We start from the raw sequence: 27,327 nt of genomic DNA, 5'->3' as shown, positions 1-27,327 counted from the left end.
GCTCGGCTCTGAAGCCTCTCAGGCTCCCGCTCCGGGGTTCGCTGGGCTCTCCTGGGGCCGAGGCCGTGCCCGGGTTCCCTCAGAGCGGGAGGCCGGGCACGGCCTCGGCCCCGGTTGCTGCTCCCGGTGCCGCTGCCATTTTCCCCCCTCACGACGACCACCGGCGAGCCCGCCGCGCCGCTAGGGGGCGCTGTCAGCGGCGCGCGGAGCCCGCCCTCTCCGCGTAGGCGTGGCCGCGCTCGGCGTGGCCCTCTCCCTCCCTTGCGCGTGCGTGCGTGCGTGCCGTGCGTTTGGCGCGCGCGGCGGCGGTGGAGCCCTGAGGGGAAGGGGGGGGGGGGCGGCAATGGCGGGCGCGGCGGCGGCCGGCGGAGGAGGAGGAGGCGGCGGAGGAGGAGGAGGCGGCGGCGGCGGTGGGCCGGGACCGGGTCCGGTGGCACAAGGGCTGAAGGAGGCGCTGGTGGAGACGCTGACGGGGATCTTGTGCCCGGTGCAGGCGGTGCGCGCCGCCGCCGAGGAGCAGGTGAAGGTGCTGGAGGTGACGGAGGGTGAGTGCGGGCCGGGCCGCGCTGAGGGGAATGGGGGGTGGGTGGCGATGTCCGGGTGGGGAAAGGCCGCCGCCTCCTTCCCCCAGCCTTTCCCTGCACCGGCGCCTCGTGGCCTCGGCCAAAACTTCCAGCTTCAGCGCTCGGGCCGGCGGGGAGCGGTCGGCGGCGCCTGTTTTCCTGCCGGCTGTAGGCGGGTGCCCAGTTTCCCTTGAGCAGCCCCTGCCCCGCCTCGGGAGCTCAGCTGCGGGTTCGGCGGTGGGGCTTCGCTCGGGCTGTCCCCGGCCTGCAGAGGAAGGTCGCCGGGCGAAGCCTCGAGGCGCCACTCTCCTCGGAGGTGCAAGAGGGGAATGGCCGTGGGGCAGTGTCGGGAACGGCATGGTGTTGTGCGAGAGCTGAGTGACCGAGAAGCACTCTAAGGTTGCTGCTGGTAGGACATGGAGGGGGAGATGGGGTGGCGAAGCAGCAGGCCTGTTGCTTTGGACACCTCTTTCCGTCTGAGCTGAAGTTTCCAGGGTTGCTCCCACGATGGTCATGGAGAGCCTTCCCTCTGCACAGTTGTCTGCAGGCCCTGTCCCACTCCCACAGTGATCCTCTCCATCTCTGGACGTATGTGCCCTTGTGCCTGCCCACACCATCCCGTAGAACGGTTTAGGTTGGGAGCGACCTTAAAGATCATCTAGTTCCAACGCCTGTGCTATGGGCAGGGACACCTTCCACTAGACCAGGTTGCTCAAAGCCCTGTCCAGCCTGGCCTTGAACACCTCCAGGATGAGGGATCGAGGTCCTGCAGATCATCATCTGTACATGGCATGTTTTAGGTTGATTGTGGTCAGGATGTAGATGTATGCTCACCTTGTGTGAAACTCCTGTACCGGGGCACCACTGTCTGTTGTGGTGAGCTGAAGACATGGAATACACTCGAGGTGGATGGCAATCACCTTGTGGCTTTGAAAAGACAGAGCTTAAAAGAGCAAGCACCCCAAATTCAATCAGTGTCTCTGGTTATTCCATTACTCATCTGGCCTTTTTATGGTGGCACTTGCTGCTTTTCCTCAGTGGAAGCTTAAAAACCTATTGATGGTAATGTTTTCTTTCACTTAACTCAAATTTTATGACCTGTCCCAAAGAGCTGCAATTTGTAGAAGCCTCTGGAAGATTTGCAGGTAGTCTGCTGTGACAGCAGCTGGTCTCTGGAGAGCTTGGTGCCGCAGCCCTTGGTCCTAAGTTTTGCCTGCAGCCTGGCAGCTTGATGGGCTGGTTGTTCATGGACCCTCCTGAAAATTTTGCCTCACCTTTGTCTGATTTTGATATTCTGAAAGTGTTTTGTGAGGTGTTTTAAAGTTTTTCTGCTCCTGAATTTTAGCTCAGAAATGTTATGAAAGGAGGCTCATGGTAAAGAGAAGGAAGGTGTAAGGCTGTGACTGGGTCAAGAATAGTGTTGTGATTACGTTACTCTGGGAATGAGACTGGAATGTTGAAAGGAAGGCAGCTTATTTGATAAAATGTTTCTTGTTGTACAGTCCCTTAACATGTGCTTTTAACACTCAGGTTAAGTCTTCCTTGGTGCATTACGATGAAATCTGTGTGTTGGTATCACAGCTATTGGAGGTTTTAATGAGTGGTTTGATGGCGTTGCAGTAGTATGAGTCTGGGAGAGCTGTGAGCTTCACTGAGCCAACAGAGCCTTTGTATTGCAAAGCTACTACAGTCAGCATGCTCTTCAGTGGCAACTTTTTTTTTCCCCAAACAGTCTGAATCTTACCACAAGAAATGAAATCAAGTTTGTGCAATGGTTTGCTTAACAGATTTCCAGAAAAGAGTATTTTTTTGAGGACCGTAGGTGATGGATGTCCCTGAGAACCCAGGAATGCAACAGAATTACATTTGGTGGATAACATTAAGGGCAAGAGGAATGGAGTCATCTGCGCTTCTATTTTTTCGGTTTCACAAATATCCTGAAGTCACCCAATACTTCTCTGCGGTAGCGATCCCAGAGCTGCACAGGTCTATTGCAGGACCTGTACTGTGACCTGGAGGAGGCTACAGAACGGGCTGTAATGCATTTTGCAGGTGACACCAAACTGGAGGGGAGGTGAGGGCAGGGCCCAGAGAGCTCTGCAGGAATGGACGGAGAGGAACCTCCTGGAATTCAGCAGTGACAGATAGCAAGTTCTGCACCTGGAATAGGAGAACCCACCCCAGGGATGTGGGTCAGGCACTGCCTGGCTGGCGAGCAACTTTGTGGCGAAGGGCCTGGAAATCCTAGTGGCTGGTGAGCTGGACGGTGTGCCCTGGAGGCCACCTGCATCCTGGGCTGTATGAACAGGATCAGTAGTGATCAGCCCTCTCTCGTCCGCACTTGTTAGACCACATCTAGAATACTTGCTTGATTTTGCTCCCACCCCCTCCAGTGCAAGAAAGACAGTGACGAATGGGAGTGAGTTCAGCAAAGGGCCATCAAATCTGTTGGGGAACTGCAGCACTTGCCACGTGAGGAGACACTGGGGAAGAGGGGTTTTCCAGTATGGAGACGGGGGTTCTGGGATCTGACAGCAGCTTCTGGTAAGTATGAGGAGGTTGCCAGGACACTGCGGGGTGGGAAGGGATGAAGGAAAAAAGCACAAACTGAAATAAGAGGTTCAGACTGGATGTAAGGAGAAATTTTGTCACTGAGGAGAGCCAGACTTTGGAGCAGATTGTCCACAGAAGCTGTGCTGTTTCCATCCTTGACTATCTCCAAGACATGCCTAGAAAATGCTCTGAGCAACCTGATCTGTTGCTGCTTTGGTCATGGGCGTTGGACTGGTGACATCCTGAGGTCTCCTTCAGCTGAATTGTTCTGCGCTTCTGTGATTCCTCCTCTCTCGTCCTAGTCAAGCAGCATGGGAGCAATAACCTATATTCTCCTCTCTGTGCTGCCTTTGGTGTGGAGAAACTTGCAAAAACCAAGAGGAGGAGCTAAAGGAATACAGTGTTTGCCAACACCGCATTATTGAGGTAAAGAAATGTAGATATGTGTGTCAGAAGTACTTTAAAGGAAGAAAAAACGTGGTATCATTAAGCAGCATGAAGAAGATGATGAAAGTAAAAGTGAGGGCAGCAGACGAGCACAATTATTGGCACTTTTAATGAAAAATAAATGAAGGTAGGCAAACAAAAATTAGGAAAAACTTGTTAAAGGCATAATGCTTTCAAATGTTGCAGAAGCATTTCAGGGGTGTTCATAGCCACCTGGTGACTGAAATGTGTAAGGTACATTCAAGGAGTATAAGACTGCAGAAAAGCTGAATTTCACCTTGTGCTGGTGTTGACTTAACTTGCTGCATTGAAGGGTCTCTACAGGAGACACGTTGGAGGGTCCACGTCAAGTTGAAGCATGAGTAGGAGCAGTTTCATTTATCGGTTTACTTTAAACAGCAAGTGCTACAGGATGCATCTCCAGGAGTTTTAAAGGGACTCAAACATTAAATTACTGTGTTATGAATTGTGCTGTAAAACTTGCCACTTAAGGTCACTTAGGGACCAGATAGATATTAATTGGTAAGCACAGGACAGCTCTTCGTAAGGGCTGTAAGGTGAGGAGCAAAAGGGTGAATGTTGGGGTTGTTACAGCTGAGTCTGTGGCTTTTGCACTGTCTGTAATAGTTAAAATTATGTCAAGAGTTGGAATGAGGAGAGCAGGGTACATGAGATTGCTGTGGCAGAGTCAATATGTTTAATAGAAGAGCTGTTTGAAGGAGTCCTGGGACTGCCAAAAAGCTTTCAAAAAATTCCCTTCCTGAAACTTTTTGTTTTGAAGAAACTAAACTGCTGAGAACAGCACTTGAATTAATGACTGATTAAAAGCTTGGAAGTGACTGGTCACATTTCACACTGCAGGGAGATAGTCAAGAGTCCCACATGAAGTTGGGCTGCTCAGCACGTCTGTAAATGACGTGGAAAAGATTGAATAGTGGTGTGGCAAAGTTGCTGATAGTGCCACTCAGTCTGGCCAGAGTGAGAATTGGTGGCAAAAATTATAGAATGATTTCACAAGAGTGAGTTGAGTGTGCAAACCGTAGACGTGGGTCAGTGTTGGTCAGCAAAGTAACGCTGGGGGAGGAGGAGACTGCCCAGATGATACCTTAAAAAGTAACGGGCCATCCTAGCTATTGTCACTGGGAGAAGAGATCCCATTGTCAGTGTGGAGAGCTTCCTGAAAATACCCGTTCACTGCTCTGCCGTGCTCAGAAAGCCAAATGGACTGTTAAGGAGGGAACAGAGAACAAAGCACGACATAAATTCCTCATGCTTCTGCAGTCCGAGTGCCGCATGCATTACTGGCTTGCTGCTCGCGGGAGGGCTAAAGCAGGGCGGTAAAAATGCGGCACAGAGACGTTCACAGAGGTGTGGAAAAGCTTCTGTTCTCAGAAGGAGTGAATACATTGACTTTTCTGCCCGGGAAAAAGTTAACAGAGATGGAGGCTCTAAAATCATAAGCAACAGAGAAGGTGAGTGAGGAGTGACTATTTATGACTTCTTATACAGCTTAAATCAGATGAAAATGCACCTTGAAACAAGCAGAAGTATGTTGTTTCCCCCAGTGTGCAAACTACAGAACTCATTGCTGTTGGATGTTAGAGGTAGAAAGAGTTTAAAAACAGTTTAACGTTCCTGGAGGGAAAAAAAAACTCATCAAGAACCATTAAACACACTGGACGGATACAACACCTGCTTCAGGAGGTTTCTAAGGCCAAGGTTTCCAAGGGGGTGTGTTGGGGGAAGCGTTGCTCTGCCCTCACCTCTGTTCTTAAGCTGCTTGCAGGTTGGGTTGTGTAATGTGGTTAAGCCATTCAGCAGTTAGCTCTCCCTGTGCGGTGTGTGCTGGCCCGTGCTGCATCCGCTCTCGTCCACACAGGGTTTAGGTGGAGTTGGTTCAGGGTTTTGTGAGGATGCATTCGAGCTCCCTGAAGCGGGTTGATGGTGGATCTGGCTGGTGCTTGTACAAGGGGATGGGTAGAAATGTGCAGTCAGAGGTGAGCCTCTGGAACCTGCTGAACTGTCCAAGGCGGGTTTCCCGTCTGACTCGATACAGCTGTTCTGGAGGAATAAAGGACATCAGCTCTGGAGTAAGAACATGGTGGCAGTTTCTTCCTGCCATGTCACCCTTTAGCAACTTCCAAACACGTCCCCAGCGACTCAGTCTCTTTCCTGCTTCTGTCTGCTGAGAAAGTGTGGGCATAGGCACTGCCTGACAGCTTGGGGAGGCAAGATGCATTATTATCGGTCTCTGGAAAGATTAAAGTTCACCTGGTGACCTTTGTTGTCTATAGGTTTTAACGGAACATAAATAAAAACAATGCCTGAAACTGTTCAGCGGGAGGGCAGGGGAAGTGAGAGCTCTGGGTTGTGGAGCAGTGCTGCTGTCTGCGCGTCTAGCTTGGCCCAGCTCCACCGTAGACTTGTTCCCGGTGAAGTGGGGATAGTGTTTCCATTCCCACTTTGTCTGGTCCATCCAGGTAACACCATACACCACCTCTGATGGTATACAGTGTGTGCTATGGCTGACATCATATGACTTGAGGGTAATTCCATAATGTGTAAAAATAATTCCTCTTCCTCTAGGTTTTACTGTATTGGAGAACATGTGTGGGGGCCAGGCCATCTCCAGGAATGTCAGAGCAGGGACAGTGTCACTCTGAAGGAGGTGCATGTCCACCAGGAAGGATCGAAGGTCCTGTGAAGAGGAGCAGTGTCTGTAACACATTCCTCTAAATTGTGCAGATAAAGAGTTTTAATGACGACTTCTTATACAGTTTAAAAATACCACTACCTGCTTTGCCTAGTTAGATAATAAGTTTGATGTTTAATGGTGACGGTATTAAGTCTCTGAGTTGTTGGCTCTTGTGCTCTGGAAGTGTGATGGTGATAGCTAAATGGCTCCAGACTGTCCAGTGGCTCTTGCCTGCCTACATTATGTGTTTCTGTTTGCCCTTTTTGCAGGTAGAAAAGGCGTTTATAAGGCTGTCTTCAGTGTGGCTTGTGTTGTGACATCTTGTATATGAAAAGGCATCTTCAGCTCAGTCCTTTGCAAGGTCGTTTGTTGCCAGAAGCTGAGATACGCAGGTGGCTGTGAAGATGGTGCTGACCATGGCAAGTTGACTTGTGTCAATCTGGGCCCGCTGACCCTCTTTAAAAAGTTTCTTGTCACTCTTGTTTGAGACTAGTCCTGTGCAGGAGACAACCAGTGCTTGGATTTGAATGTGATTTGAAGATCGGCTTATGGATTTTGTAAATGTTCTTGCAGTATCTTTTCTTCCAGAGTAGGTGGCTCAGCATATTTAGTTTGATGCTTTAAAACTCCATTTATTCTGTGATGGTATTTTCATGATACGGTTTGCTGTCCATTTGTATCCGGAGAACAGCTATAGGTACAGTGATAGCACGAAACTTGTAGCATCGCTTGTCCTTCACCAGTTCAGCATGTTTTTGCTTATGGTCGGCTCCGTCCTGACATAGCTGCATATATGGCTATTGCATTGGGTACCTCATTGAATATGTGATTTTATGCCATAAAAACTGAGTATTGTTTGAGTATTGGAAGGAGGGATTCTAGAGAATTTGCAAACATGACCACAATATGCAGTTGTATGGTGGTCTCCTGGCTGTAACTTAAATCATAGTATAGTGGATAATGGGTGGAAATCCTGTGAATGGGTGCACTGAGCTCGATTTTTATCAGGAGTTAACATTTTAACATGGAACTGAATTTTTACAGGAAAATCAAAAGAATAAATGGCCACGTTGGGACGTGTGATATCTGACACAGCAGCAAATGCCATTATGTGAAATGCTGCAGGCATGTTGAGTGTAGTGAGAAGTTGTGAAGAAGGCATTTCAAGTGAGATACCTAAATCCATCACAAATGCTGGAGAAGACTGGCCTGAGTCTTTCTGTCCTTTGCTGAGAAATGAGGAAATACAGTTGTAGTTTTCAGAGGTGTGCTGAAAATAAAGAGGGCTTTGGAGTAGTTGTTGAGTGTCATGATAGATGCTGATGTTCTCAAGGGAGCACATTTGTAGTTTATAAAAACTATGGCTAAGCATTAGGTACTTTTTGGTATTTCATCCTAGTCTGTCTGCAGATGCCCTCCATGTTCTGTGCTGGTTTGACCTCGTGGCTGACCCTGCTTTGAGCAGGAGGTTGGACAGGATTACCTCCTGAGGTCCCTTTCAACCAAAATTACTTTATGATGTTATTGAAAAAAAACCAGTCCCATGGAAAACGTTGCCTGCGTAGCTGAAGACTGTGATGCACAAGGGGTGGGCAGATGTTGGGTAAAGGAAACTCTATTTCTGATGTTGCTGTCGTTGTGAGATCTGGTCTCTGCAAACTGAATGTTGTAATTTGGAGTGTCGGTGGCCATGAGGCAGTGGATTCACCTGTGTTGGCTGCAGCAGCTACCACAGCCTCTTCCTCCACGACTGTCTGTCTTAGACAACTCCGTCTCCCTGTTTAGACAGCTAAAAGGGACCTGTAGCAGCTCCTGAACCAGCTCTGTATTGACGTACCGAGCTGGAGTCCGTCGGTGCTGGCCCACTTCAATGAGGCAGGATGTGAAGTGCAGTGATTCAGTAGAAAGTCCTGCTTGTTTATTCCTCCCTCTTTGCTTAATACTAAATTTTGGGTTGATCTGGCTTAAATTTCTCAAAAAAGGTAGGGGTGAAGAGGTTCCGTAAACTGGTTATGTGGGGTAGATGGACCTTGGCTGTGAAGGAGAGTTGGATTTCACCAATATTGAGGTTAACGGAGAGGAAAAGCAGAGCTGGGAGGAAATATGTTTGCTAAATGTTCCCTGTGCCAGGCCCTTCATGAAAAGTTTCTAATCTTTTGGTTTTACAGACTTCATCTTGGGAGGAAGACTTGATGTTTCTGATATCTCAAATCTGCAAAATATAAGTGGAGAAGTGCTTATCAAGAGATGCCTTTGAACTACAGTTACCCATGATAAAGATAGAAAGTTCCTAGCCAACTGGGAAAAAGACAATAATAAACCAATTCTTTGAGAAAAGAGGAGCCAGTGAGCTATACAATGGAAGTGTAATTTCAGTCCCTGCAATAATTCTTGGGCCAGCTCATTAAACAGCTTGCCAGTGTCTAGAGCATAATAGGATAAATAGATGCTACACAGCTAATACTGTTTTATATGATCTGTTCTCAATAAATCCATCTAACTTTTGATGGGAGAGTTGGCTTATTGCTTAAACAAGCAAGCACTGGGTATGAATGATCTGAGTTCAGTAGGATTCCTGGTATGAGTTTGCCATAATGGTCATTTATCAGTTAAGAGGATACAGTTTTGTAATATTTTTAAGATGCACAGTTGGCTGAAAACCCGTACATAAAGCAGTTATCCGTGGCTTATTGTCAAACCCAAGGGGCTTTTAAGACGGAGCTCATGGTTGCTGCAGTAGTGAGTACACCTCTGGTTTACCAGCCACGGCACTGCAGTCTGCTTGGAGGGCAGAATTTAAGATGTTGAAAAATTGGAGAGATGGCCTAAAATCATTGAAATGAAATATTGTAAATCAAGTGCAGAGGGCTGTACGAAAAGGGAAAAAAATCAGATGCATATATGCAAACAGATTTAAACATGGCAAAATAGTCGTAGTAGTGAGTTGCAACTGTGTGAAGCCATTGCGTTTATTCTGGCTTCTTAGTTCATTTATACCCTTTAAAAATGTGGCTGAAATGCAGTACCATCCTAAGGTCTGGAATATTGCAGACAGCTAGAAGAAAATTACTACTACAGTTAAGAAGAGTATTATGTTAAGTACTTCTCAGAATGAGGCTCCCTGCTTTTGCAGCTCGGATAAGAGGGTTTTTTCCTTTTTTTTTTTTTGAATGTATGATCAGTGAAGAAAGGTTGAAGGAACGAGGCATGTTCAGTGTAAACATGGGAAAGTGAGAGGCAATTATCTCCCAACCCAGAAAAGCCTCTTACAATTGAGGTGAATATTAGGAGCAACTCAGATAATAGCATTTGCGAAGCGCTCGCGTATGCTGCTAGGGAAAGTTGCAGAACTCTGAGAATTTTCAAGATGTTTTTGTCACGGGTGCTGTCAGCACATCTAACCTCTCCAGGGGTTATGCTGGCAGGACCTTGGGGCATACCTTCTGCTCCACAGTTTCTAGAGCTAAAAACCTCACAAATGCATTTCTTTAGCAGAGTAGTGAAATTAAATGAAGTATTTAATACAGTTACCGGTTACCTGGAACGTAAAGTTGCACTTTTAAGCAAATTCATTGAGGTGTGTGGAAGTACCATACCAGAACAGCTGTTCTTCCTGGTTTATATTTCCTGTGCTCGGTCATCAACAGAATTGGTAGAAGCGTTTAATTTTGCTTTTGTTACAGAACTTGCTTGGCAACTAAAAGAAGCTCTTGCTTTTTATGGACAATTTTTTTGATGGAGAAGGTCCCACAGCCCGGATGACTGTACAGCAGTTCCTGGTGTCAGTGTGCTCAGACAGGGTGTGCTCAGGCAGGGTTTGCTCAGGGAGGCGATTGGTGTGTTCGGAGCTGTCATCAGGTGTGTTTTGGGACAGCTGAAGTGATGTTTCCAAATCACTCTCTGGATGAACCCGGGTTATCCATAAAGGAACTGCTGGTCGACAGTCTTTTGTCTTACTCCATCTTGGATCTTATCCATGCATCCCTCATGTAGGAATTTGCCTAGTGATGTTGCATTACAGATTATTTTTTTTTAAAGTTGTAGATCACTTGCTTGTGATTAACCTGTGTTGCAAAATTTTTTGCCCGTGAGAGAGAAATAAGACGCTGAGAAAATAAGTGAAGTTTGTGGAGAGAGCATATGGGAGAATTAATGCTTATGATTCATTTGAGTAGCTGCACTTTGGAATTGTCTTCTCCTTCCCACATATGAGTCATTCAATTGGTACAATGTCTTTCTCCAAAAATCTTGATGAGTTTTGCTGTGTGGGAATAACAGTTATGATATAGCTATTTATTTATTTATTTTTCTTGCAGAATTTGGTGTTCATTTAGCAGAACTGACTGTAGATCCCCAGGGAGCTCTGGCCATCCGTCAGGTGAGTTTACCTAGAACTCTAGAAAGAATTTTGGTCGTTGTTTCATTGGGTTTTAAAATATTCTCTCATGTTTCCAGGTGAAAAATTGGAGGTAGCTTTCTGTTACTGCTTCTCCATTTTCTTTCACATTTCTCTAGAGTCATTATCTTTCAGCATTATCCGGAGGTTATATATTTACCTTTTTTGAAAATAGTGCTTTTTGCTCAGTGCATTGCATCCATTGCTCAATGGACAGCCATCAGTTCATCTTTTTACTGTGGTAGCTTTTTTTTGTCTGTTTTGCGATGGATTTTTTGCGTTTTTGGCAAGGCCTGTTGCCCCTCTAGAAGCAGCCTGGTGGGATGGGAGGCTGAGCAAACGGGGCAGGGGTGACGCTTGCTGTGGTTGCAAGATCTGTTACTGATTCTTGACCTCTCTTCTAATGCAGCTTGCGTCTGTCATTTTGAAACAGTATGTGGAAACTCACTGGTGTTCTCAGTCAGAAAAGTTTAGACCTCCAGAGACCACAGAAAGGGTAAGATTCGGTTTCGTGTTGTCTACTTTGAAGCACTTTATCCATCAAGAATATTAATTTTGTGGGTGGTTTAAAAAGTGCCAGTGCCCTTGTGTATTATGAGGATTAATGGCTTCAGTCAAGGTTTTCTGACGTTTTCCACTTTATAAATCTGTTTTCAGTTGCTTAAAACAACACTAGACCTGAGAAGCTTGGGCCGATTTCTCTAGTCTGAAAAGTTCAGCTATAATGTTTCTGCTGCTCTAAGAGTAAGACTAGAAGAAAGCTGCTTTGTGAGTTTTACAAATACTGATTCTGGCAGTCCTTTTTCAGAGATCTGCTAAATCTTGGTTTTTTTCAGCTTGGGACTTAAAGGCTCTCTTCCTGTGACAAATTTCAGTTGAAAGGTCTGATGGGTTTCATTAAAAATGTGTTCAGTAGGAGTATCTAACAGCTAAAAAGGCCGGAGATTCTAGCCCTTTGCCACTTTGACTGTTGACTAGGCCATCTTTCACATCTAGGATATGATTCACCCCGTCCAGAGACAGTTGCTTGAAATAGATCTTGTGAATTATGCCCCAGAAGTGCTGGCTGGCTTTTCCCATCCCTTCAGGGTTGGGTGACTAGTTCTTGTTTACTAAAATCTTCCAAAGTAAGCAAGACATAGTCCCTGACACTGGAGCTGGGATTTATCTCAGCTAACTCTGGATGTCTTCCATGTAGATATCCGCATCCTATCTGATTGCAGCTGCGAGCTCCTACTGTCTGCTTGGCCAAGCGCTCTGTGGGAGAAGAGTGCTGCGTTAAAACACACCGTGCAGTTTGCCATAAAAGAATTATGGGGTGTAGTGTGCAAGGTTGGTTTGTCTCATGAGTATTCATTTTGTAAAAGCAATATTCAATCAATATTAGGATACAGTCATAGGTATAAAAAATTTTGTTAAATTGTTTAATGACTGGGGCTCTGTTTTGCTAAATAACATTATTCTCTACAGGCAAAAGTTGCCATTAGAGAGCTCCTACCCAATGGGCTGAGAGAGTCAATCAGCAAAGTGCGCTCGAGCGTGGCTTATGCAGTTTCAGCAATAGCCCACTGGGACTGGCCCGAAGCCTGGCCCGAGCTTTTCAATCTCTTGATGGAGATGCTGGTTAGCGGAGATGTGAACGCAGTGCACGGAGCCATGAGAGTGCTTACAGGTATGTGTATGCCAGAGCTTTGGCAAGGAAAGGGTTTAGGCTTTTCCTTATCTTATTCCTTCCTTTTCCTTATCCTATCACTTTTCACTCCAAATTGAAGAAACGGGAATTTGTTGCTTCTCTTCTCCTGGGTGCGATGCCTGTTGGTTGAATTGCATGCTCAGTAGATGTCATGAAAGCTGAGGGAGAACGTTCTGTGCTACAGATTTATAGCTCAGAAGGGACTTTGATGGTAACACGCTGTTTTCCAGATACCCCCAATTTTTAGCGTGATATTGTTCTGCTTACCTTCAAGGATTGCCATGGGTAGGCCAGATGACACTGGCCTAGTCAACTACGAATCGATATGTTTCCCATATGCTTAATGTTTCCCAAAGATTCTGTTGTTGCTGTTGCCTACAAATTTGTTTTCTTACAAGAACTTTCCTTCTTTTTCCACTTCCTAGAATTTACGCGGGAAGTGACAGACACACAGATGCCACTTGTTGCTCCTGTTATTCTTCCGGAGATGTACAAAATTTTCACAATGGCAGAGGTATGATCTTTGCTATTAAGTTGGTACTGAATGGCATTGGTGGGAATGTTTCTTGGAGCAGAGAAACTCAGATTTAATGGTTAAACTGTACTGTAGTACGAGTTAGACTTCAACAATTTTCTTGATGTGATAGTTGAGGGCAGCTAATGTTTCCATAGAAATGTTGGAGCCAATGATAAAATAAGAGAATCAAGTTAAAGCCAAAAATAGGTACAATTAAAATAAATTTAAAAGAAATAAAAGTATTTTGTGTTCCTGATCTATTATTTAAACTTTTTTCTAGGTGTATGGCATTCGCACAAGGTCGCGTGCAGTGGAGATATTTACCACGTGTGCCCATATGATCTGTAATATGGAGGAATTGGAAAAGGCAAGAGTTTAACTTACTATACAACATATTTTGAATTCAAACTGAGCAAGACTCTAAATAATCATTAATATGAAAATGAAATGTTGAAGAATTATATACTGTCAGCTGTAATTCTGGGGAAGAGGGTGTCATTTAATACATGTAAAGTAGCTAACTCCCTGCTTTACATGCATGCCTTAATATTGGGACTTGGTCTCCATGATTAAGTTTGACCTGTGACATAACAACAGACGTGCTTGGAGCAGCTCAGAGGGAGGGAAGCGGCATGGGGAGGAGATAGAGTATCATCCCTTTGTTTGGAAATCCCTGACGTAGCTTCCAGGTGAACTGTGTGTCCTGATGAACTGCCAGGCCTTGGCCATCTGGGTTACGATGGGCATTTTTCTGGTCCTTGGGCGAGGCAGTGGGTATAAGCTCCTGGAACTTCGTCAGTTGCTTTAGCGTGTGTTAGCCTTTTGTTCCTAAAGGGGTGGTGGAAACCGAACAAAACAAGATGTCAGAAGAATGGCTGTTAAGAACCAAGCACTGTCTGGCACTGAGCACATCTGCATTTTATATGGCCTTTGACAAGTGGGTTTCCCAGCAGTCCCCAGACATTAACTGTTCTTTTCAACTTTTTTGGGGTGAGGATAGGAAAGGGTGACTCTCAGTCTAGTGGTTGGTTTTTGCTGAGTGGCTGTATCTGCTGTTTCCTCCCTGTTTGCACGGGGAGCAATTCAGTGCAGACTTTTGGGAAGTTCTGATAATTCACCGTGTCTGTACAGCACTGACAAGGTCACTCATGCAATAATACCATGCAGCTGGTACCAGTATCCAAAAGATAGTAGTAGCTTCCCACTGTCTTATTTTGGAGGAGGACTGAAAGTGTTCTTTACATTGTATATAAAACTTCTTCTATTGAAATTTGACTTTAAAAAGAAAAAGAGGCAATCTTTTTATAAATTGCTAAGGTGGCATTTCATAGTTGATTCAAACACACAGCTTTGCTGTCTTAGCTATGGAGTTATGAGAAATATTCTCAATAAAACTATTTTTATCCAATATTACTTGCTCTGCCAAGCATTGCTTATGGAGTGCTTTGACATCTGGAAAAATAATTACTACATTTTCCTAGGAAGAATCATGATGGTAATCTTCAGGCCAGCTGTTGATACTCAGCTCAGAAAGGGCTTGTTTGCTTTGGGGGAGGGTGGCTCAGGATGGGGATAAATGCTGTCCTCAGGGCTTGGTGTAATTGCTGGTGGGGGGTGTTGTCACCCCAGGTTTCTTTTATAGCCTGGGGGGGCGCCTGGTGGCAGGGTGTGGGGCATGATTCACCTAATCAAATGAAAGTGCCTCTTCAGGAGGATGTGCGCTGCTCCAGAGACTCTCCGGACTGGATTGTCTGGATCTCTCTGTAGAGTCTGAAGTGATGGCTTAGTTGTAGGTGTGTGGTTTGTGGCACTCCGTGCTGTACAGTTTTGAAGGGTGGGATTCAGCTGAGCTTAGTTCCCAGCATGAGGAGAGAGCCAAAGTGGTGTCTGAAACAAGTATTTCATGTGACTTTGCAGCATTCCGCAGTTGTCATGAGTCTCACTTCAGTTTTATAGCAGGAAAGTGCAATTTCTGATGCTTCTAGTGCTTTACTTACCAGACGTGAGGGTTCTGTATCTAGTATTCACCTCAGCTTGCATTGATTGTAACCAGGGTGCAGCCAAAGTCCTGATTTTTCCTGTGGTGCAGCAGTTCACAGAGGCCTTTGTTCAGGCCCTGCAAATACCTGATGGACCTACATCTGACAGCGGCTTTAAGATGGAAGTCTTAAAGGTAAGTGACTTCAGACTGATTAAATAAAGAATCAAATACCAATACAGTGTCAGATGTGCCAGAAAACAGAGAAATTTGAGTGCATGTCACCTCTCCTAGTAATGCTGCTGTTATGAATAGTGAAGGTTTTTGGCTCCCAGCACCATACAACATTGAAATAAATTGTTCTACCTGTACTGAAGACACCTATGATGAGATCTATAGGGATCTGTCCATAAAGTGATCCATAGGGATTGGTCTGTCCAAGGTCAAGGGCCATCTGTCTTTGTCATTTGCTGGTCTAAGACATCTTGGATGCATCATATTTGGACACTGTACTCAGTAGTTAGATGTCTGTTTTTTCAAAAGACGCTGCAGAGTTCTGCTGCAACGAAGCTTTCAAAGCTTGTTATGTGCAGGTGCTTTTCTGGAACTTGCCTGCTCTTTAGTGCTAAATGATATCTGCAAAAGAGAGATGGAAAGCCTTTGTATTCTCCCGGTTTCGTGGAGAAAGAAGGTTGGATTGCAGAGCTCTGTGCGCATGTAGCTCAGTGTGTGGGCACAAGAGTGCCAGTGTAGGTATGGAGATCCCTTCAATAGCTGGGAAAGCACTGGAGTTCTAGGCTGTGCTGCCTGCAGCATGGGAGAGAAAAGAAGACTCAAAACCAGGAGTTGCAGAATCAAATCCAGATCTTTCATTTGCTTGCACATGTGCTGGGGTAAGCAAGACTTGGGTCACAGTGTACAGGCTGCTGAAGATGGGCGGCTGAGGCCCTTTCAGCTGCGTTCCCTGAAGAAAACAATAAAGAAGGATTATTGAAGCCAAGCATCAAAAGTTTTTCATAATGACCAGCTTTGTGCTGGAGCCATGAAAATAAGTGCTGGGAGGATGCTATTGTATTATACAAACTAGCAGCTACTGAGTACTGTGTTGTGGAACTTGTTTTCTTAGTCCTGTTGAAGGCAGCAGTCCCCTGGCTGTGGCATCCTGTCACTTAGTAAGGGGTTGTGGGTATCGTACACCGGAGACAGCCGGAGCTTGTTTCTTGCTGTGCAGCACCAAAGGGAAGAGAGTTTGGGGCAGGATGTTGGCAGGTTTTGTTCAGAGACTCTCTTGTGAGTTTTTCCTTTCCACTGGCTCTGTACTGCATTCCTGGGACACTAATGTACAGGAATGCTAACGTGAAGGGGATGCTCTGGGGAACTCTGCAGGGTGTAATCTCTATTTGCACAGGCTGCAGCTCAAGAATATCTGAATCTCTGATTCCAGATACATACATGGGGAAGTTTAATGAGTAGAAGTGGTTTTCAGCCTACATGGAAAGCAGTTGTAATTGATAGTTTCTCTCTAACCATAGACCAGTTCTTCTGTTCTTGTTACATTCATACATTCTGCAGCCTTTTTTGTTATTTACGTAACAGTGCTTACAGGAATTGGAGCTATTTGTACTTGTATGTCTGCACTGATATACAGCAGTAGTCTTTTGAAAGATGATGACAGGCTGGGAAAGCATTTGAGGAAATGTCATCGTGTTCTTTCTCTGTTCCTTAATTATGTGTGGGCATCTGCTTTTGGCCACTGCTGGGTAGGTGCAATACAAGAGAGGATTTTGGTCTGAATACACTATTGTGTGTTGGGTAGTGTTGACGGCAGCAGAAAATCAGTATGGATTTGAACAGTAAATTCAGGAGATCTGTTGCTGCTGAGTGGTGTGTAGAGGCTGTTTTGAAGAGATGAGTATTCTGGGTGTTGACTCAGGGCAATTCATGATTTTGTCACTTAGGGTTTCTAAGCTGATGATACCAATTTTCTAGGGGAAGAGGGATTCAGGTGAAAGACCCATAAATTGCCTTCCCTTCCAGAAAAGTGGATTTTATAGTCATTGTAATGCAGAAGTAAGAGACCTCAAGGGATTAGTTAAGCCAGCTTTCCAGATGAGATCATTATAGGAACCCCTTGAAATGCTGATGCAGTGGAGGAGGGAGTTGAGACTTTATTCATTTTCAACCAGATGCGAACTCAATCCTGTCTTTTTTTCCATAATGAAGTGCTGTGCAGCAAACGACAGGAAGATTTTTATTTTTTTTCCTTCCCTGTCTCTTGAGAGCTTTGCAATCCAAGGTTTGTGGAGTTCTCAGTGGAAATCAGAGGCAGCCCTGACCTAAAATGTCTTGCTTTCCATCTAAGAACATTATGCAGGACAGTGTTGAAAGCTTTAACGAATAATACTGAAGCGTGCGCGTCTGCCTGGTGCACTGGGACAGTGATCCTGAGAAGAGAGTAGGTAGGTTGGATCACATTGTGGCAAACCACTGATTGTTAATTTGTCCCCAGTCTTTCCAAATGTAGTTACGAGTGTAGAAGCAGTTTATCAGAAAGCCAGTGCCTGTATCCCACGGAGGAGATGGGAGGTTTGGCCACAGCAAAAAACCATGAAGACTAGAACGAAATACCAGTAGTGTAATGTATTGGTTTGTTGTTTGCTAGTTTAGCATGAATTCAATTGATGATATCTCTGAGGGTGAATGAGCTGCAACTTAAATGATTCTTGAATCCCAATTCCAACGTTGTTGTCGAACATGCCACTATTGATTGTTTTGAGAGAAATGGTGATTAAACATGACGAGTAACAGAGTTAAGGCAGATTTCACAGCAAGGGAATACAAATATGATGTACTTAGTATGCAGAAAGTATATTAAAAGCACCAATTAACCAACAGTCTAAAGTATCTTACAACCTTGCTGTAGTGCTGCTTCACTTACGCTTAAAATCTGCTTTTTTTGACACCTGTATATTAGGTGGGTCAGAAAAGTTAAGCTTATATTTTTTTGGTGTTGGAACAAATAATTAGTTACAAAAAATAATTACTACTACCCTCTTTGTTCTTGCATGGAAGACAAGGTGGCAGCTGTGTCTTGGGGGCAAATTTCCTAAGCAAAGTACATACCCTGCACCTGCTGCACTCTTACTGAACGTTCAGCTTTAACATGCTCTCCTTCTGCTGGCTAGTGTATTTTTTAAGCTTTTTATCCACAAATTTGGGATTTTTACTTGTATCTTTAGACAGAGAAGGGTGTGAAGCAAGAAAAGGCTTTAATACAGAGTGACTTTAAGGAGATGCTGAGCCACTACTGGAGATGTGGTTGGATGTTTGCTTGTGCAATAGCTGGGGGGCATTCGGGAGCTGTGCTGTTGCTCCCCCAGTGGTGTTTTTGATGTCTGTACGGTGACTTGGGCTACAGGTGTGGAAACGGCCGGTTATTGCCTGGCTTGGCCATTAAACATCCTGCTTGGGGAGCAGCTTGGCTTTGTGAAGAGAGATGGATAAGAATTTTCTTGGGGGATTTAATAGGTGGTGGAGCAGTACGTGGAGGTTGGCAGAGGAGGAGGAGGTCTGTGAAGCAGTTCTTTTAGCTCAAACAAGCAGTGGGAATTGGCAGAATGAAAGGCCAGGGCTTGAAATCCAACATTTGACAGGAGAGAGTGCTCTTTTTTTAATGACTTGCACTGCGGGAAAGTGGTGAACTTGCAAATACAGCTTTCTGTTGTTAGAACTGCGGAACTATTGAATTGAAAAACTCTCCTACCCACTCCAGCAGCTTCCTACAAGGTTGTCTTGGCATGGAGCTTAGAAAAACTTGCATAGGGTTCATAAGCAGTGGCATGTCTCTTCAGATGCTACAGGAACAAGTCTCTTTAGATGCTACTGTGGCCATCGTTGGGGTGTTGAGTTGGCAGCAGTCCTGCAGACCAGGTTCAGATCCTCTGCCAGCACCTGCATAAACTTCTTTTCTTTTTCAGAGGCTGGTTTTTGTCAACAGGTTGCTTCTGTAATGCTTCTATCGCCTCCCAGGTTCATTCTTAAACTTATGTGTCTGGATTATTTCTGGCCCTCCACTCTTGACAGACACAGTGGCCACAATACAGATATTAGGATGCTGGTTTTTTTCCTTGAAGGTGAATTGTTCTTTTTTATTTCTATTAATGTACCCAGTGCTACAAACAAACAAACTGGATGAACTGTTCGGTTTAGTATTGGGTAAGTAGAAACAAACCTAGACCCATATGTCTCACAGAGACTGCCAGTCAGGCAGTTTGAGAGGTTCTTCTGTACCCAATATAAAATAACTGGAGCTGTGCCCCAGCGGGGGGAGAATGGTGTCTGTTGGGTGGAGTGAGAGCTCTCTGACTCCTGGAGGATCCCGACAGGTTTTTGGCAAGTGTCAGTGAAAGGGCTCCCCTCAGTCAGGGTGATCAGCTTCCTGAAACCCCAGGCGGAGTCTGCTGTAGAGCTGCTGAGCAGCTCCCAAAGCAGCCTGTGTTGGCCTGGCACAGCTGCCTGGGTCAGCAGCTCACATGGATGAGAGAACTGATTGGGGTGGGTGTTTCCATCCACAGCTATTCCCTGGATATGCAAACGGATAGTTTGCATGTGTAGAAGTGTGGGAAATAGGCTGTGGTCTGGTTTCACTTGATATTAGAGTTCATTTTCTGGGACAAGAGAGCTTCCAGGTGGTGATTGTATCCAGACAGCACTGTGCAGTGATGTGCTTCTGATCGGATTCAATACCTTACCACCAAATTACTGCATTGTCTTTGTTTCCAGAGTTGTACATCTCACGTTATCCCTTTGTTTCCTTGCAAAAGAGCAAATACAAAGACAGCCTGATTGTCAGAGTTTGTGCGAATGAGGGGAGCCTGGTCAGGAGGGAGAGGAGGAGACCTTGGTGACAGGAAGACATTGGATGATCTCGATTGTTAATGAAACAGCAGCCCGTGATTTGAGTGTTTGTTGATGGTTTTCCCAGTTTGACTTCTGACTGATACTCTTTTTTGTTCCAGGCTGTGACAGCACTTGTGAAAAACTATCCAAAGCACATGGTTTCATCGATGCAGCAGATCCTGCCCATTGTCTGGAACACCCTTACAGAAAGTGCTGCCTTATATCCTTTGTAGTGAATGGTTTTAACGCGACTAGAACAAGACAAACTGTCTCATACTCAGTAATGACTTGAACACAGCTGAAGAGCACGGTACATGGAGTAGTGTGTACCGGTACATGGGCATCTGTGGTGTAGGTGTGAAGCCTTCAGGTGAAGGAGAATCTACAACATCCCTTGCTACAGCGGTACTAATGGCTGCTTACACTTGCTGCTGAAGTTGATTTCCCTTTTGAATTTTATAACAGTCGTCACTTCGCTGCACAACCTGCCGTGTTAGAGGGATTCTGTTAGTAGTTTTCCCAGTACTTGCAAACTGATAAGTCAAATCTTTCCATATTGTTAATCCAAAAGTTGCTTTTTTTAGCCTTAGCTAATCACTCAATGAGAGAGTAATTGTAGAATACTGAGCCTTCTTGTAGCTTTTCCTGAATTTTTAGTATGAACACCAGAATTGGACACTGTGTTAGGGTTGACTGAGCTTTTCCTCCCTAATTTAATAATGACTGTTTTCCTGGAGATCATAGATCTGGATATTTTTATATTAAGGCTGCTTGCATAGTCTTGTGTTTCAGAACCCTGCTGCATATTGGTGATAGGCTCTTGTAGAATGAAAATGGGCAGGGAGACCATGCACGTAGCCTTAGTCCTGGAGCAAGTAGAGGCTGTCTGGTTTCAAGGTCAGCTGTTTTTGGGGAGTTTTTTTAGACACCTGTTAAAATACAAGGAGCTGTTTAAGTTTTTGATGGTGTATTTCTCCCTCTCCTGGCCTGACGCCTGCTCGCAGATGAGCTGACAAAACAGTTTTTTGTTTGTAAAAGGGGAGAGTCTTGTCCTTCCTTCCCTTGTGTTTGCTGTGGCATTTGTTGAACTTTTAAGTTCACCATCCCCAGAGAACCTCCTTCTTCTCCACCTCCAGGTTGGTTTTCTGCCACTGCCTGGGGTTTGAGGCAGTGGAGAGGCCTGAGGAGGAGCAGAGCTGATATAAGGAGGCATGTGGAGTCATGGGGTGGCTCCTCACCCTTTGGCAGCGGTGAAGTGTTGAATTGGCTCTGGAAAGGGTTCACAGAATGATATGGGATTGGAAGGGACCTCTGGAGATCATCTAGTCCAACCCCCTGCCAGAGCAGGTTGCACAGGAATGGGAGTTGGACTAGATGATCTTTAGAGGTCCCTTCCAACTCTGATAATTCCGTGATTCCGTGTCCAGGTGGGTTTTGAATGTCTCTAGAGATGGAGACTCCACCACCTCCCTGGGCAGCCTGTTCCAGGGCCCCGCCACCCTTACAGGAAAGAAGTTCCACCTCATGTTTAGATGGAACTTCTTATGTTCAAGTTTGTGCCCGTTACCTCTTGTTCTGTCACTGGGCACCACTGAAAAAAGACTGGCCCCAGTTCTGTTCTTGCAAAGTTTTAACACAAGTGAAGTTTTGGGTTACGTTGGAGGATTTGGTTTAAGTGAATCAGGATATCTGAAGGAGGTACTGAAGTGATGTGGAAGTGGGCTGTGGACAAAACCAGGAGCTCTGGGGCTTGTCTTCTCTCTGAAACGCAGGACTCTGCGTAAACTCTAAGATTTTTTTTAAGAAAGAAAACTTCCTTAGTTATCAGGAATTTTAAGATAGGAACAGATTAATTCCTAAATAGATGCAGTTCTTTAGAAACCTGTGTATTTACTTAACTCTGTCCACTTATGTGAGAACAGAAGTAAATTACACAGAAGAGGTGGAGGACCCTGTGGATTCTGATGGTAAGAACCTGTTAAACTGGACTTTTGTCTTCCCTTTTGAGGAGGAATGGACTTGCCTAATATTATTGTTGTCAAAACAGTGACTGAAACACTGCGGGAGTACATGCTTAAAGGTACATTTATGGTGTGAGAACAGCGTTCATCAGTTCTTTGCAAGTTACATGTAATTGTGGTCAATGAAGCTGCGTAATTTTTCTAATGGCTTAAGTGAGTTTTTCAACAATTTTGAGGCAAAAATAATAGGACAAAAGAAAACCGAACAGGTTTTAGGTTGAGCTTGATCACTTTTAATGAGGGGTGTGCGGTGAGGTGGGAAAAGAGCAAAGTGATGAGGTCAGACATCCTCCAGGGGCTGCTGCTGCCCTTGCTAGTCCAGGAGTAAGAACAAACATTATCTCATCAGACAAGCTAACTGTTTGTAATTATATTTGACACCCATGTATACCTTTCTGTGTGTTAGCATATTCAGTCATGGGGTTTGTTTTCACTTCTGCCTTCCTGTATGTCGGCATATTCGGTCATATTCTTTTTTTTCCTCCCCCCCACTTCTTTGTTCAGGTGAAGTATTGGGCTTTGAAAACCTAGTGTTCAGCATATTTGAATTTGTTCATGCCTTGTTGGAAAACAACAAATTTAAGAGCACAGTGAAGAAGGCTTTGCCAGAGCTGATCTATTACATCCTCCTTTATATGCAGATCACAGAGGAGCAGGTGAGCACGTTTGTCTTGTGTAGGAAGCAAATGAGATGAGAGATGTAAAGCAGCTGATGTCCTGGGAAGAGTTTCAGTTCATGGAAGCTGCTGCAATTGAGTAGGCTGTTCTGTCAGTTTGTTGTGCCAGGGGTGCACAGGAACATCCAAGGTTCCTGGATGGTGTAACATGGACAGCAAATCACAGAACCATAGAACGGTTTGGATTGGAAGGGACCTTCAGAGACCATCTAGTCCAGCCCTCCTGCCGTGGGCAGGGGCATCTTTCACTAGATCAGGTTGCTCAAAGCCTTGTCCGGTTTGACCTTGAACACTTCCAATGATGGGGGACCTACAACTTCTCTGGGCAACATATTCCAGTGTCTCACCACCCTCATAGTAAAGAATTTCTTCCATACATCTAATCTAAATCTGCCTTCTTTCAGTTTAAAACCATTGCCCCTTGTTCTGTCACAACAGGGCCTGGTAAAAAGTTTCTCTCCATCTTTCTTTTCAGCCCCCTTTATACATTGAAAGGCTGCAGTAAGGTCTCCCCAGAGCCTTCTCCTCTCCAGGCTGAACAACCCCAACTCTCTCAAGCTTTCTTCCTTCATTCCTTCATGAAATGCTGTGAATATGAGGATTATCACGCTGAAAGGGGTAGCCAGGGTTCTGTGATAGCGAAAGGACGGTGCTAGTAGTGTGAAATAATTCGTACTGAAATTCTACGTGGCTCCTGGCCTCCCAAGCCTGACAGACGTCATCTTTTTCTCTTGTTTAGGTAGGCATGCATAAAAACAGGCACTCTGTTAAAGATTTATCTGCTTCTCCCATTTCTCATCTATAAATAACACTGTGTAGCATTGATTCCAGGTCAGTTGTTAGTTCTGTCAAATTCTGATCTCAAATGAGGAGCAGAAGAGCAAGATGAGCTCAGAACAGAGGGGTGCTTCTTTTCAAAGGTTTCTCCAATAGAATATAAGAAAAATCAGTTGAAGATGGCAACTTCTTATGGCAGAGAAAAAAAAAAAAATCTGTGTTTTGCAAAACTGACATTACTGGAAATAGGAAAGCTCCCTTTTACCCTTGGTGTTCTGAATTCTTCATTCACACTGTCTCCTTCTTGTCTCTCTTCTGTTTCAGATAAAAGTTTGGACTGCAAATCCACAACAGTTTGTGGAGGATGAAGATGATGATACTTTTTCCTATACAGTGAGGATTGCTGCACAGGATCTGTTGCTGGTATGAAACATGTTCCACATTAAGGTGCAACCAAAATAATAATAATAATAAATAATAAACCTAGCTTCATGAATGGCATGTGGAGAGAAGATCACTTTCCAAAAGTCTATACAAATAAGCGTTACCATTTCCTCCTGCGCAGGCTGTGGCTGCTGATTTCCAGAATGAGAGTGCAACTGCTCTGGCTGCGGCAGCTACAAGACATTTACAAGAAGCTGAGCAGGCGAAAAACAATGGCGCTGAGCACTGGTAAGGAGACGGGGCAGTGGGGGATGACACTGAATGAGTGACGAGCTCTTCTGCAATGTTGCGTACAGCACAATCAAATCACTTTTTTTTTTTTTTCATGTGACATTACTGCTGATGGAAAAGGATGAAATTTGATAAGGAGGAAAAGGAAGTACAGCAGCTCTTGAGCCAAGTTGCATTTTTGAATGTTACTTGGGGATAGGAGGAGAACGTTCAACTACAAGAGTACCCAATTGTGTTCCATGACTGTTCTGTCTTGGTTTTACAGTTTATTAGTTTAGTGTTTGCATTTATTTTGAATATTAGTGTCAAAGTAGCCTCTCTGTATAGAGACAAGCAACTGAATGTCAGGGAAATCAGACATTGAGTCCCAGTCTGCCTTAATTGTGTAATTTTTAAAGTAGGTTATTTTCTTCACAAATAAAACCAAGGAGAAGTGGTATTTGCCTGTAACCCTATTTTATCATAATTAACATGCATTAATGCAAAAATAGACATTCTTAAACCTTCAGTGTACTGGTTATCACAGTGCTTCTGCACACAGAGTAATCAGGCAGGGCACAGCTGGTGACGTAAGCCTTCATGGAAAACTCTTCGTTTCTTTTTTTTATTATGGGAACAAATCAGTACAAGAAGTAACAGTTATTTAACAGGTATTTTAGAAAGTGATTGAGAATGCTGCTATGCTGGGGGAGTTTCCAAGCCCCCAACTTGCAGAGTTCTGCAAATGTTCATTTCTTTCAGTGCCTTTTTAAATTCTCTGCTTTGGGTTCAAGGAAATAGTTATACCGAAAAATTGTAATGGTTTCATTTCAGAATTTTTATTTATTTATTAAGGTGATGGTGGTGGAAAAACCTCGGAAAAGACATCTGAATTCTTTTGCAGGTGGAAAATACATGAAGCATGCATGCTGGCCCTGGGCTCTGTGAAGTCTATTATCACAGACAGCGTGAAGAACGGTAGAATCCATTTTGATATGCACGGCTTCCTGACAAACGTTGTTCTTGCAGACCTCAACCTTTCAGGTACGTTGGGCCTTGTCATTAGAGTTACTGCTGAGTGCCAGACCTTGGAAATCTCTTCCGAACAACAGTCAGGCTGCTACATGCGTGTGGGGCTGTGAAATGCAGTTGTGCACATTGTACGTGTGAAAGGGTATAATCTTACCTCGTGAGTTCACACGTGCTGCCAGGTCTAATGTAAGTCCTTTAAACGTGGGACCCTCTGCTCTCAGTTGAAACTCACTGTGGGCTGGATGCTTGAACCTGTAGGGCTTGGAGATGGAAGGACAATTGCTTGGGGAACTTGGTGGAAAAGAGTTGCTCTGTTGTCTGGTACCCGTTTCTGGGAAAGACACCAGCAGTGTTTAACAGGCTTCAGAATTCCTGCAGCCCCAGACCATCCCATTTTCTTTACACTGAGGCTGATGCTGGTTGTAGCACACGAGTTCAGGTAATACTCCTGGCTGAGCGGGATCTGTTACTGGGAACTATGCAGGCTTCTGCTTTGTGTGTTATCTTACATCAGTGTGCAAGGGAGTCAAAGGAGTTGTTGAAAGTCAAACCTCAAAAGTTCTTGCAAATAATTAAAATTTGAGAAGTTTAAGCCAATATGAGCATTACTGATGAGTCCCCATTAAGTTGTGTCAGCGCAGAAAAACATTGCTGGATGCTTTCATCAAAGCAGCATTTATTTAGGCTGTTACAAAGAAGTTTTTTTCTTTTTTTGAGTTAATTTTGAATGGAGAACCAGTGTGCAAAGTGCATAGCATGTAATGCGTGTAAAAACAAACAAACCAAAAAAAACCTCAGCTATTTCTCAGCTATTTACATATATTTACCCACACTTGCATATGTGGTATTGGGTTGTAAATGAGCTGTTGTGCTCCAGAAATTGCTCCTGGAGTCATTATATAGATAGTTCTCACGGGACGTCCGTTTAATGCTCAGTAATGGCAAGAAGGCGAAGGAATCCTGCTTTTTATAATGTTTAGAAAAGAAAGCTTTTCTCTTGCTGTACGTCTTGCATGGAGTTTTTTATGTCCTCATCTTAAAATTAATACTTGCAGGAGTATAAATAATGGCAGTAAAGATGCTGAGAGCTAAAGAGCATTATCTGTTTGAGGATAGCCTAAATAGATAAGGATAGCTTTTGCCTGAAAAGGCAGAAGGGTTAAGTGTGATAAAGATACCTCATACCTTGAGAAGTGTAAACAGGTGAGTAGATAATGAGTATTCACTGTTTCTCTGGTGCTCTTGAACATTATGTTCTGTAATTACAAGGTGATGGCTAGAAACTGGGAAAGTAAGCTGTAGAAGATCCGTGTATACACACTGTTTCTTTAATTCTTTCCCTGAAGCTTCTGCTCTTTGCTGCTGTTGGGGACAGAATATTGAGTTGGGTGAACAGGAATTAACTGAAAAAGCCTTCATGATCACTAAAGCATGTATTGCTGTATTGATGAAAGAATTCAAGTGTAACTGCTTGAGGGGAAAAAGTTTTGTTTTTTTTTCTCTTTAAACAAATGAGAAATTATTTTTTGAAATAACTAAGAAAATAAACTGCATTCTGCCCCTCAATAAAAATTCTTTGTATGCCTGCATGCTGGTCTTCTGTGTCATATCTTACTGTTTTCCTACTGGGATGACAAAATTCTGGATAATGGATGGAAGCAGCTGTAATTTCAAATGCATAAAACTTACTCTAGCACCCTTGGGGTTTTTTGTTCTGCTTCAGTGTCTCCTTTTCTCCTGGGCCGTGCTCTGTGGGCTGCCAGCCGTTTCACAGTGGCCATGTCTCCTGAGCTCATCCAGCAGTTCCTGCAGGCTACTGTCAGTGGTCTGCACGAAACCCAGCCTCCTTCTGTCCGGATCTCTGCAGTCAGAGCTATCTGGGGGTAAGGAAACCCTAAGATATTCCAAAGGGATAGGTGGTATAAATTACACTTAAAAACTGGTGTGTTAAAATATCGATAATATTTCTGTGTAGACTGTGGAAGAATTTGGTTTGAATTAAATAGATGTCAACTTAAAAAGTGTAAGCAAGCAGGCTCAAAACAGAATAACTAATGAGGGATATGAAATTGAGATTCAAGGTTGGCTAAAATGTTATAATGGATACAGTCCCAAAGAGAAGCAGAACTAGATCACGATGGGCGGCATAACAATGAAACCAAGATTACTCCTTTTCAGTCACAAAGGTGGCTGAATGACTTAATATGGGCTTGTGGAGCAAATCACTGCAGTAAGGAATGTGGTGTGGTGTTGGCATCGTGTTTTTGTAAAGAAGTTTCAAGAAGAAAAAGGGGAAGATCTGCTGTATTGACCCTAATGTGAAAATTAAACATTGGTTTAAAAACAAACACACACAAAAGAACTACCCTTCCCCACTCCCCAAAACCACCTTGTCTTGTGTTTGCACTGAAATGGTGGTGAATAA

The 27,327-nt window shown here is 44.4% G+C and overlaps 1 protein-coding gene across 1 annotated transcript in view; it reads left to right on the top strand.

Moving 5' to 3' along the window:
* Nucleotides 1-343: 343 nt before the first annotated feature.
* The window catches only part of IPO9 (importin 9), a 38,442-nt gene continuing 11,458 nt past the window's right edge, over nucleotides 344-27,327 (top strand). Inside the window, exons 1-14 of the mRNA XM_074163293.1 lie at nucleotides 344-545; nucleotides 10,575-10,636; nucleotides 11,064-11,150; nucleotides 12,125-12,326; nucleotides 12,773-12,861; nucleotides 13,145-13,231; nucleotides 14,918-15,037; nucleotides 19,861-19,961; nucleotides 21,650-21,708; nucleotides 22,267-22,418; nucleotides 23,541-23,639; nucleotides 23,782-23,888; nucleotides 24,775-24,914; nucleotides 26,626-26,785. Coding sequence (XP_074019394.1) covers nucleotides 344-545; nucleotides 10,575-10,636; nucleotides 11,064-11,150; nucleotides 12,125-12,326; nucleotides 12,773-12,861; nucleotides 13,145-13,231; nucleotides 14,918-15,037; nucleotides 19,861-19,961; nucleotides 21,650-21,708; nucleotides 22,267-22,418; nucleotides 23,541-23,639; nucleotides 23,782-23,888; nucleotides 24,775-24,914; nucleotides 26,626-26,785 — 1,667 coding nt within the window. The remainder of the gene's footprint in view (nucleotides 546-10,574; nucleotides 10,637-11,063; nucleotides 11,151-12,124; nucleotides 12,327-12,772; nucleotides 12,862-13,144; nucleotides 13,232-14,917; nucleotides 15,038-19,860; nucleotides 19,962-21,649; nucleotides 21,709-22,266; nucleotides 22,419-23,540; nucleotides 23,640-23,781; nucleotides 23,889-24,774; nucleotides 24,915-26,625; nucleotides 26,786-27,327) is intronic.

This window comes from Numenius arquata, chromosome 24, assembly GCF_964106895.1.
Source record: "Numenius arquata chromosome 24, bNumArq3.hap1.1, whole genome shotgun sequence".
NCBI classification, from domain to species: domain Eukaryota; kingdom Metazoa; phylum Chordata; class Aves; order Charadriiformes; family Scolopacidae; genus Numenius; species Numenius arquata.
The sequence above is the reverse complement of the archived record's forward strand: the minus strand, read 5'-3'. Positions and strand labels throughout refer to the sequence as shown.